Source organism: Chamaea fasciata, unplaced genomic scaffold, assembly GCF_029207755.1.
Source record: "Chamaea fasciata isolate MVZ Bird 193981 ecotype frontalis unplaced genomic scaffold, bChaFas1.0.hap1 SCAF_3, whole genome shotgun sequence".
NCBI lineage: Eukaryota > Metazoa > Chordata > Aves > Passeriformes > Sylviidae > Chamaea > Chamaea fasciata.
In genome coordinates, this window is record NW_027094088.1 from 15,304,329 (window position 1) to 15,316,865 (window position 12,537).

The 12,537-nt window shown below is 40.2% G+C and overlaps 1 protein-coding gene across 1 annotated transcript in view; it reads right to left on the bottom strand.

Moving 5' to 3' along the window:
• LOC136286208 (ALK tyrosine kinase receptor-like) overlaps positions 1-12,537 on the bottom strand; it is a 194,556-nt gene that overhangs the window by 77,468 nt on the left and 104,551 nt on the right. Inside the window, exon 6 of the mRNA XM_066177564.1 lies at positions 1,060-1,187. Coding sequence (XP_066033661.1) covers positions 1,060-1,187 — 128 coding nt within the window. The remainder of the gene's footprint in view (positions 1-1,059; positions 1,188-12,537) is intronic.

The following is a 12,537-nucleotide window of genomic DNA, read 5'->3' on the forward strand; positions in this document are numbered from 1 at the left end:
AGTTCCTGTGCCCACAGTCTGGGCACTGAATTCCCAAAGCGCCTGTGTCCCTACACCAGCAGCAGAACAGGCACCTTCTGTCTGAACATGCCTTTGCTTCCAGCACAATGTCAGGCTGTTCCGTGTTGGAGCTTAGAGAGTACCTTTATGTACAAACAGTGCAATAAATCCTTTAATACAACTGGCCTTTGTGGAGAGCAAGGTAAATGACCAAAATAATGTATGTTCTGCAGCACATTTCCCTGTCCTAGAGAGGTTGAAAAGAAGGACATGCAGCTCAACTCAGCACTACTCCAAATAAATAAAATGGACAAAAAGTAATGTGTTAAGAGCTATAAGTAGTAATATTCTTCACTGACACACCACCTAAAGATTTCAGTATGATTCACAGAGTCCATAAAACTGGTAGAACTAATATGCAGCTGCTTCTGGCATAGAGCACTGAATTTACATACTTAGATTGATTACATAGCTTGTATTTAAAAAAGTAACCCCCATTTAGGTTGCCCATTATTAAAATTCCACACATTACGTGGAGCTATTAGGGGCTGCTCAGCAATAACCACTTTGGAACATTGCCAAAGAAAGGCATACTTTATTAGAAGCAAGTTTTCCACAGTTGTTTAAGAAATAACCCTGAAATTTGTAACAACGAACATAAAAAAAAAGATGACTTGCAAGATGTCTGCCTAGGAACCCTTCATCTGTTCTACTTTCTGCTGCAGAAAAGTGAAGTTGTCAGGATATGCATCTGGCAAGCCAGGATGAATACTGTTTCTTTTCCCCCAAAATTAAATTTTCATGGCTACTCTTTCCAAATGGGGAAAAAAAATCCAAAACAAACCAACAAATTTGTTTTCAACTTCTTGAAGGAAAGTTTTAAGACAACACTGAAAAAGATCCCTCCCTGAGAGAGACCCTGTTTTATTTTTTTAGATTTAAATTATTTACTTGACAAGAACCTTCCCTTCTGTGGTTTCTGCAGCAGTCAGAAGTTGTGCTTCTCTCCAAAAAGGCATCAAAGTGCTATGAGCTAGAAACAATAAAATACTCCGTTACCTGAACTGCAGTTCTTCATGGCAAAGGAATCCACAGCTGCCACGCTCTTGTTCCCATTAGGAATATACTCCAGTGAGATCCGAAATGGTTTCTCCAGGTGTCCAACTCTCCTTTGAAGCAACACCCATCTGGTCTCATCATAAAGCAAGAGGAAAGAACAGAAGAGAAGAGCTGTAAGAAAGGCTACTTTACAAATACCAAATCCCCCAAAGGAGCAGCTGTACTTGTGGCTGGTCACACTGTGCCTCCTACCACAGTCCTCACATCCCTCACAGTGCCCCATGGTCAGGGCCTTTCCCTCCCATGGATTTTGCAAAATCAAGATTCTAAGCACCAAGATTTCCACCCAGCTAAGATGTGGAAACCCAACTAAACAGTAGCTTATTGCTCTCTTCCGTCACACTTCTGTGCCCTCAGATGCCTGCCTGCTGTTTAAAGGAAGCTTAACTCTCTGCAAAAGCAAGCTGTGAAATCTGTAGCACACATGCACACCCCCTTTAAATAATGTTCCTGAGTCTCACCAAAAAGTCTCTTAGTCACTCAGGAAATAAGGCAATCTCCAGGGCTGCACAATAGCTCTAATTCCCAGCACTGCATCACTGGTTGAGGTAACACACTTTGCTTCTAAGGCAGTTGGCTGGAACATTTACCTGTGCATGAAGCACCACATCTAAAACATGCCATTTCTCCTCCTCCACTTCCTGTCCCTCTTCTCCTACTTACCTCCCTCCCAAATGACAAAAATTCCCAGCAAGTAAATCAAGGAAATGAATTAGCAGCCCTGGAGATTACATCCACACTCCAAGAGTGCTTCAACTTAGTCTGCTCGTTGCCAAGAGTAAATGAGAACAAAAAGCCTGAATGAACTTAATTTATTCCCTGAGATGCTAGAAGATATCAATGCCTGGCTGTCTTTAACATCCACCTTCTGCCCTCTGATCAGCTGTGTCTGCTGCTTTACCTGAAATAACTTCTAGTCAGAGAGCCCAAGAAGAATTCCTAGGCTCCTGATTCCAATTCTGTATCCCACAAGACATGTCTAAAGATAGACAGCAAAAATACAAGTATCTGTCTTTTTGCAAATACACTGGGAATTCTGCAAGGAAAATGGTGGGGAATTAAATACTTGTACAGCAAAATGGTCTGGCCCATCTCCCTTTTCATCCTTGGGCACAGGCTGCCAGTAAAACCACTTGACACCATTTGCGAAGGGCTGCTTCCCAAGAGGCACGTATTACCTCAGCAGTGATGCGGATCCCATCCCGTTTCACTCCAGTTTATCAGGGCCTGCTCACTAACCATAAACATGATCAGTGACAAGACATTCTGTAAAGTCGCCCAGCCACCACTAATTTATTTTTTCACATTTCTCTTCTGTTACAGGAAGAATTTAGCACTAAGGAAAAAGCCTCTTTATAGCATACTGTAAGTGGTCAGCTGGAGTCTAGCAAACCAATAGGGCCTAACAAAGCCTATTTCGAAATGCAGCTCCAGCTGCAACTTTTGAAAGATGAGAACAAAATCTTATTGTGTTTCCTTAAGTTGTTTTTAAACACCAATATTAAGCAGTTTAGGGGAAGACTATTTCTAGTTGTCAGAAATTTTTTCATTGCCCTTTGACAAAACCTCTCATTTTTTATTGCTCTTATAAAAAGATTTCCTTGTCAAGTACACCCATTGCGTCCCTGTATATGTGTTTGTGCTTTTCCATGAGCTGTGAAAAAGAACATATTTTTTTCAGGGAAGGGAACCATTTGGGACAGATCTTCTGAGCACAAGGAGCTACACAATTTACCTGGCATCTCTTTCTACAGAAGCATGTCAAAATTTGGACATTGTGAAGTTAAGATATCCTTCTGAACAGAAATATAACAACATGTGCGTATGACATTTGCACCAATTGACCGTCATTTGTGCCCGCTATGAGCATGGATCAATCCCAAATTGCAAACCCTACACTGTGACAAAAGCTAGGAGACTTTTCTTGGTTCCAGAGGTAGACATGCTGTTTGTCTCCTCAGGGACACAGTGGTGTCCTTATGCTTCACTGAACTGAACAAAATTCCCAGCAGGCAAGGAAGCTGCCAACAGGTATGTGAAGGACCTAAAGAAAAGTCCTAAGAAAGGGCTGCAGAAGGATCCCGGTGGCAGCTATTGCAGTTCAGTGTGCAACTCAGAAAAGCAAACACAGCTTTTTAATGATTTACTAGGTGTCCTCCTCCCTCTTTTTCCATTGAGAAGAGTGAAAATAGACTGCTAAATTTCATTTTTTGTTTACAGTTATTTTCATTTCCACATCTCATCTTCCACCTTCTATGCTCTAGGCTCCCACTTGAGAGGAGGATGTTGGCGTCCTCGCTCTGTTTCTGTCCCGCTCCTCCAAAAGATAAAGCTACTTTTGCTGAAATTAACTAGCATAAAGCATTGAGAGTATTTTAAATGCCTAGCTTCTGTGTCAGTTGTTACTTCTGATGTCATCTCAACTTAGGTATATTATAAGGATTAGAGGATATGAATTTCCCTACAAATAGAGCCCAAACCAACCCTAGATTATTTTTGATTATGAAATACAAAAGCATCTGTATGTCATGAAAATTGTTTTCCTCCGCTTCAGAAGACTGATGGATTTTAATTCCAAGTACGCAGTGGCTCTCAACAATGATTTCCATTCCTGTGCTACTGCTAACCCTCTGGATAAATGTGCCAGGAGTTTTAGGAATTGCTTTTTTGAGTTACTGGTGCAATAACTTTAGTTTGAGATTCTCAGGCCTCTCATAGTTTACCACAGAAACTTTATTAACTCCCAGAGCTGTTGCCAAGCAGGTGTTTTATATCACTACAACGTAAGACTGGAAAAGGCAGACTCACTCAAGCCCAGATTCATTACAAAATATATTCATACTTCGTGGTACAAATTCCTACAATAGGTTGCCTGAGATACAGAGATTCATGTGAGAAGAAATACAAAGTATCAGCCTCTAACTTTGGAGACAAAGATGAGGTTAACTGGTGTATATATTGTGGATACTAAAAGTAGCTTGAGGGTCAGCAGACACACTTGTGGGCAAATTCGGATAGGAATTAGTTCTACCACCATTCTGTGGCAGATTTGAGACTCTGACTTCCAGACCTTCTATACAACACTCTGTATTACACAGAGCCATACTCATTTGCATACCTTGTACTACATATTCACTACCTGGCAGCAGCATCAGCAAGATCTACTTCAGCACAACCAATATGCATTAGATGATAATTATTAGTAGCGTTATTAAATTTCTATCAGTGGCCTACATGTTATGAATCTAACTTTAGAAAGCATTTTAGCAAGGCAACAAAAAGCTGCTTCAGTCATCTTTTGGGATAGATGGGGAAATACCACGTACAGAACCTCCTCATAACTGGAGTCACACTTCACCAGCCTGACAGGTTTCTGTGCTGAGATGATAGGCTTGCTTGAGGAGGAGAGCAGTGGCTGTTGCTTATCTTGACTTTGATAAGGTTTCCAGTACTGTCTCCCATCCCATTGTCACTGACTGATGTAAGCACAGACTGTGAGTGGGCACTGAGGTGAACTGGCTAAGAAGGTTATCATCAGTGTACCGAGTCCACCTGGAAGCCAGTCACTAGGGGTACACCTCTGCTTTTATAGTGTTTTCTGCCTTCATTAATGACCTGGACCATGGGACAGGCTGCACTATCAACACGCTTCCAGCAATTGATACACAGAACAGTTGGGTTGCCACTGAGAGAGGTCTTGACAGGCTGGAAATTTGGGTCAACAGGAACCTCATGAAGTTCAAGAAAAAGAAATGCAAAGCACTGCCTCTTCAGAGTGAACAACCTCATGCTTCAGCACAGGCCAGAAAGTGGCTTTGCAGGAGACAACCTGTGGGTCCTGACATACAAAGTACTGAGCCTAAACTAGAAACACGTCCCCAGTGACAAGAAAAGCCAACAGTTCCCCAGGCTGCACTGGAAACCACAGATCAAAGGGGCAATTCTTCCTCACTATTCAGCACTGGAGAGACACTTCTGGAGAACTGGGTCCATTGCAGTACTTTCCAGCGCAAGACAGACATGAGCTGCAGGAGTTCAGCAAACAGCCACAGAGGTGATTTAGGGACTGGAGCATCTGACATATGATAGGAAGCTGAGACTATTGGGATTGCTTAGCCTGGAGAAGAAGGGGCTCAGGAAGGATCTTATTAGTGTTGATACGTTATGGGTGAATGAAAAGGAGACAGATTTGGACAGGGATAGCCAATGAAAGGACAACAGGCAAGCACAAGGCACTTTTCTTGGACTAAAAGACCAGAAATTCCATTAAAACACAAGAGAAAGCTTACTTTCTTGAAGGGTGACTGAACACTGAAACAAGTTGCCCAGAAATCTTATGGAGTCTTTATTTCAAGGTATTTAAAATGGGAGTGGGTATAGCTCTGGGTAACTGGCTTTAGCTCAACGTGCATCAAGAAGGGAAGTTGGACTACTCAGTCTCAGGGGTTCCTTCCAACCTCAACCATTCTGCATTTGTGAAACATAGGACCAAAAGCAAACAATAGCAGGTAACAGATTACTCCTGTTATCCTCTGCATGACCTCCAAGCACTCTACAGAGTGATCGATCAGCCCAGTAAGCTGACAAAGGCAGCAAGGACAAAGGCATCACTTATTGTACCCAGGGCTATCATCACATAGCCTTCAACATCATGGCCTATTTCTACCACAACAGTGGCCATAATAACCACAATGATCTCTCTGGATATTGCCTCAAGTAACAAAAAATGATGCAGTTTAACATTTTAATTTAAACCTTTATGCTGCAAAGCAACACACTATGTTGTATTGTTTAGGCACTGCTCAGCGTCTTGCTACAAGTCAGATCCATCAGGTCTTTCACTGAAGTTGCAGTAAGAAAGAAATTGGCTCAAATATCTAGAATCTGCAATATACATCAGTTTAGACAGAGTCATCCAAAATCCTAGATACAAATATTTTCAGACTTCAGAGAAGTTCAGACCTGGATATGGCACCTGGAAAGAATTAGTTGCTTGAAGAATGGCAGGGCAACTTCCGGAGTTTCTCTCAGAAGGCTCTCCTCCAAAACAGAAAATCCTGCTGACCGAACCTGAGCTCAGGTTTACACAGGAGACCAAGGGCTAAATTTTCAAATGGCTTCTTCATACTTAGTCTTTTGAAGTGTGCTGGAGACAATCTTTGGCCTCTCCCAGCCCTGCAAGGGTGAAGTGCTAGGTCCCAATCAAGCCAAAGAACTTCTCTGTAACCTTTCTTAAGCCCCCCATCCAGGAGTCAGTTGGCCAGGCTCTAGGTTTCAGAAGCCACAATCCAGTTGTCATGGAAACTTAGGAGAGGTAGTTTAGACACTCTGGTTGTTCATGCAGCATGTAGCTTCAGAAGGAACGCTTTCCTGATTAATTCTAATCGATACACTAATGCTTTGGATGCCATTTTGCATGCTCCTCTGGGTAATGCCAGCACTGATTAATAGCAAGTGCAAGTCAGGATGATCTCTTAGAGGTAGTGCATTAAAAAAAAGTGCTAGAACTCTCAAGCAAAGTCTTAAGCCAGAATACTTGCAATCCTGCATTTGTCTGCCTTCATGGCTAAATGATTTTGAATCCAATTAACACTCACATACTCTTTCATCCTGTTAAAGAGGGGCTTCAAAATGCTTGATCGCAGCAAGCTGTGGGACTCTGGTTTTGACAACCCATGTACAGCATTCATCTTTGTGATCATTCCCCAGACTTCCAACTAATTCTGGAAGGTAGAATTCATTTCTGTGCTGTCAGCCGGCCTGACACCTGTGCTGCCACCTGTGTCACCACCTATGTCTTCAGTGGAGAGCAGTTTGCACTGACCCAAAAGCAGAATTAAAGTTTCACCCAAAATACTGTCCTAGCTTTGACAGACCCACTGCTTTCTCACTTTTAGAGAAAACCTGGAAGTCTTCAACTTACAAGACAAATATGGAAATTATTAGCAAAAAGCCTCAAAGAACCAATGCTTAAATCCTAGTAAATCAGGGCTAACTGCACCTGAACTGTGTTGTGGGGAATGATGAGCTGCATGGACCCTCCAAGGGTCATGAATCAGCTCATTCATGTGCTCCCAGCAACAATTAATAGCAGGTTAAGGGAACACAAGAACTTCCAACTATCTCCTCTCCTTGAGAAAAAAGTTCTGTGAATTCAAGCTGTATTCTGTTGTCTCACCTCCACTTTCCCAGAACAAATATTGTGGAATTTAACAGACTCCTCACAGTTAAACTGAGTGACAGTGTGATTTTATTTCTTCAGGTCCAGGCTGTCATCTAAAATACTCCTGTTGCTACCAGAACTTATCACGGTTGGGCTGTGAGGAAAATGCAGTATCTTGGCAAGGGCTTAGATTTAATCTGTTTGTTAAAAGGTTCTGCATATTTTGGGAATTACAAAATTGAATAAAAATAATAGCAGCTGTGTCAGAGTATTTCACATCAAAATCCACCTGCAGGAATGAAAATATTAGAAGCCGATTTTTGAGAATGAAACCTTGTTAAGGGTGGATTAAAATTTGCACTCGGAGTCCAAAAGAGAATTTTTTCCCTTCCATGGATAAATAGGGGAAAGAACATAACTTTTTTCATCCTGCATGCCCCTGCATAATTATGCAGAAGTTTATAATATGTTTTAATCTTGCCTCCATACTGCTTCAGACTTTCCTTTGCTTCAACAATTAATGGGCACTGCAAAAAGGAAGGACCAGATTAGCCCTTTTTTAAGCTCCAGCCAACAAAAAAACTAAAAAATGTTTTCAAGAGGATGCCAATAAAATTTATAGACAGAGAATTAAAACCAAAATAACCTATAGGAGTCTAGGTAAACTCCTTTTTTTCCTTAATTCAAACAATATAATCTATTGTACTTCTTTTTAATTATCAACTTTGAAATAATTTCAGTTTACTGACCTTAAAATCACTTAAATGACACCAGGTACAGAGTTTGAAGCATGATGATATAGTCTTGAAAAATGGCAAGAAATAAAAATACTGTACAATAATGCAAGAGATTATTTAAGATAAAAGCAGGAGATTCTTGATGTGCAACACAAAGTTTGCAACGTTAATTCCTCTGCTCAGTGATAATTTTACTTAATAAGAGCAAGAAAAATAGGAAAACTATTTTTTAAGAGAAAGAAAAATGGTATCCCTTTTCTTCTATTGATTTAATGCCAATTGTCTTTCTACCCTTTTCTTTGGCCTTTTGCATAAGCAAGACATAACTGTAACTGGTAGGTTAAATACAGTTGAGACCTTTATTAGTGTCATTGGATCAGACCTTTAACATTCCTGTGAGTGGTTCCAAGAATGCTTCCCTGCCCTTTCCTCAAAATACCTTTAGAAGATGCTTTCACAAAAGTTTTGCCATTAAAAAAACAAAACTTAAAAAAAAATCAATTATTTTCTTTCCTGTTACTCTTTTAGTGCTTTTAAGATGAAATTAAAAACACTATGACCTTCCCCCAAGAAAATCTGCTGTCATTGTGCTTGGTTTGACCAGTAAGTCAGGCATTGAGTAATTACCTTGCCTAGAAAAGACCAACAACATTTTGACTCCAAAATGCAATGATACACCCTCACGAGTGCTGGGAAGGAGGTTAAATCTGCCCTCTTTCTAGAACTGTGATGCTGGTCTCCTTTGTAGAGCTGCTCTGTTGAGAATTGTACAGCTGGGAAGATATTGCAATATGGAAGAAACTGCTTTAGGCTTCAGTGAAACAAGTTGCACATGAAGGACTTTTTTTTTTTAATGTTCTACTTATTTTGGGCCAACAGTGGAAGTTTGCAATTAAGCCACTACAATTTCTTTGGTAGTAGACTCTTCTCCTGTGCAGAGAGCATGCTACACAACCACAACACATGGGAAAACACTCTACATGGGAAAAATTATTAAATTACATGGGCAGAAGATAAAACCTACAGAAAAAATATCTGTCCTTGTTAACTACCACAGAGTTAAAATAATATTTTCTAATTGCTTGCCTGAATGTCTCTCAGAAAAATCACTGTTACAAAGATTTTGCCTTCCTAACCTACTTAAAGAAAATTCCCTGCTCTGAGAATGACTTACATTTGAGTGGTGTGAAGAACTAAAAAGGTAAGTGACTGAAGAACTGCACACTCACAATTAAATCTTATTCTGGTGATTACAAATAAGAAATTTTTAATTGGATTTAATACTGACTCAGCCCTGGAATAAAGAGCAGAGGAACTGCAGAGGGATTTAAAGTCAGATGATGAATTTATGCTGTACAGTGGAGGCAAACCTCTTTCCAAGACAGTAATCACCCTTCCCCTGGAAAGTAACCCACCAAATAAATGGCAGGGTTACTATTAATTCAGCTAATCTTGTCAAAAAGTCTGTGGAACGAGTAATCCAGATTTTTCTTTGTACAGTTTTTGTTACTGACCATTCCAAAATGCAAACTTAGTGCTCCAGACATGCTAAGAAACTCATAGAATAAAAACTATCGGTCAAGAGCAGTTGGGACATGAGAAAGCATTGTTGTTTTTTTAAATGACAAAACAAATTATTTTAATTAGCTACTTCATCACATCCAATAAACAGTTCTGATGTTTTTTGTGTGAGCTCCCCATGGACATGACATGGCTAATCACTCCAGTAAGAGACTTCTGCAAATGTAAGTACAGTAGAACTCAACAGCTTGCTCAGAGGAATGTGTTCATCTGGCCCTGAACTTTCCTTTACATTCCCCAGTTAAACCACACAGGATGGAAATGTCTTCTGCCTCTTGAGCAGCACATAGTTGGAGGCACTCCTGGGATGCTAAAATTAGTTATCACATCCAAAATGTAGGACGAAAACTGATGTGAAAAGAATAGCTCAGCAGACCTTTCTGGAGCACAATGGCTCTTTAGTGTCACCTCCTCTTGTAGTCCTCTCCCTATTTGCATATCAGCTTGTTACACCTACTTTAACAAAACTAACAATACCAAAAAATGAAATTTCGTTGTATGAAGCCAAGTTGCAATAACTGTTGGCAACATGTAAGCCCAGGCAATCCCAGGAACACTGAGCATTCACACAAACCATGACATCTTTAAGTGGTTATACAGACCTCACAGCACCTTAGCAAAGAAATCAAACACCTAATTTTTCAGGTGGGTGAAAAGGAGGCATAGCAAGGTTATGTGATTCATTTAGTCAGTAGCTAAAGAGAACTAGGATCAGAGATAAAAGTTTCTCATTCTTATTCCTATGTCCTAATCCACTGCATCATGCTGCTTCTGATGAAGGTAATTAAATTTCATGCTTCAGGGAGTAACTTAATTGTCTTTGAGGATCAGAAGGAAACTCCATCCTTTCAACGCAATGTACAACACTGCTCAGGTGTGCCAGAGAGTAGTTTTCATTTCTTCTTTAAATATTGAAAGTAAAACAATTTAATCCTAATTACAGCCAAATCCAGTCAAGGCTTCAAAAAGACAGAATGTCTTTTCAAAAGGAACAGTAGTGGCAAAATACTCTGAAATGATTTAGTTCTCAACATCTGTGTCTGGGAGACCAATTAAACCAGAATTTTTGCCTCCACACTCAGCAATGGCTTTTCATGGCACAGGTAAAGGGAAGTAGGAATATTCTATCTGCTTACCACCTATCTGGTGGAAATACAGGCATGAAAGATTTTAAGTTCAAAGTCAGGTTCAAAGAGCGAGTGAGAGAGATTTCACTTAAGAGAACAGCTGTGCTTTACTGTGTATCCTTTATGAATATGCTGCAATTATCTAGCAGCTATGATAACCTAGACTTGAAAATCAGATATCAATAGAGCTAAAGAAAGATTAAAGACTAGATGAAAAAATGTTTGAATCATCAGGCTCAGAAGGATTTACAGACCATCTACTCCAGGCATTCCTGCCCAATACAAGACACTCTAAGACCCTCCTAAAACCCATTTTATCAGGTCAAATCCCACAAAAAGCTGTCCGGTTAGAAAGAAAAAATAGCCTGACTGGGTATTAGAGATTCCCAGAAACAAAAAAGGCTGGCAGATAATCCTCAGCAAAATACCACCTTTCCCATAATTTCAGCTGTTTCCAGTCTTTGCCTGCAGCACAGAGGTAGCATATGATTGCACTGGGCAGAACATGGGCCATATGAGATGCAAAATAGATAAGTAAATTAGAGTAAAATGTGGTGCAGAACCAAAGAGAAGTGAAATGCTTCCCATATATCTGTACAATTCAGAGGATATCTATGCGCAAGGAATGTGAGGGGTAACATGAAAGGAAATTGCAGGCGTGAAAATAAAAGGTGCATTTCTTGATAAAAAAACTTCCTCTTCCAATTTAATTTACTTCCTTCAAACACATCCATTTGAAAGAAATGCTTCATTAGGAAGGATGTGAATCAGGAAATATGAGGCTTGGAAAGCAGAAAGGTTTTGTCCATTACTGCTTATGTAGCAGGTATTGTAAGAGCTACCCTGTTGGGGAAGGGGCCTTTGAATTGTATGACTCAATTTTGAAAGGAGAAGGAAGTTAAAAAAGAGAGTGACTAAAACAGTCACTTTGTCAGTGTCCTCAAAGACAAGGAACTTGGGAGGCCGGTGTCTGCTCTTCAGAGCAAATGACACTTAGAAGTCAGACAGATCATACCACTTAACAACTGAAATGTCAACTTTAAAGAGACAGAAATGCCACCAAAGCGAGGCTTGCACAGCTTTCAACAAGGCAGCAGTGACAGCAATGTGCAGTGCTGACAACGTCTGCCCCACCTTACCACATTTGCAATACATACACCAGTAACATCTGCTGGGTAGGTCCAAAAATGCTAGCAACAGTCAAGCCTAGTTTTTCCACACATGTTGAGACTAGGTTTTCCACACATTTCTGTCCCACTGATCTGAATCTCCTGCATTCAGTATTAAGCATTTTTGAAAGAGAATCAGAGCAAGCCACGCTGAACATCCAGAGGGGAAATCAGGACTAGCCAACTGCATCTGTCACTGCCTGCAGATACAAGTTTAAGACACTCTCTGGTTTCTTAGCTTCCCAGAACATGAAGCAGGGAGATTTTTATTTAGCTCAGCATACATTTGCCTGTAAGTCTCAACATTTGGTACACACACTTCCTTCGAGCATAAATAGGAAAAGTCTTGACAAGAAACATGCATAGAAAACAGACTCCACAAGATGTTCCAGGATTACATACTGGCTCCTCACAATCAAATAAAAAGGTTCCTAAACCAAAAAGCTCATTATGAAATTGAAGGTGCTTTTGAACAGTGATTTTAAAAGCACACGAAAACATGATGCCTGTCTTTACCATTTACTGATAAAGAAAATACCTAGGCCTTTTCATGCATTCCCAAAATAGCAGTCCTGACAATATGGTTGATCTCAGAATTACACTAAGTTATTTTTCAAATCCAAGCAGCCTTTTTTTATAAC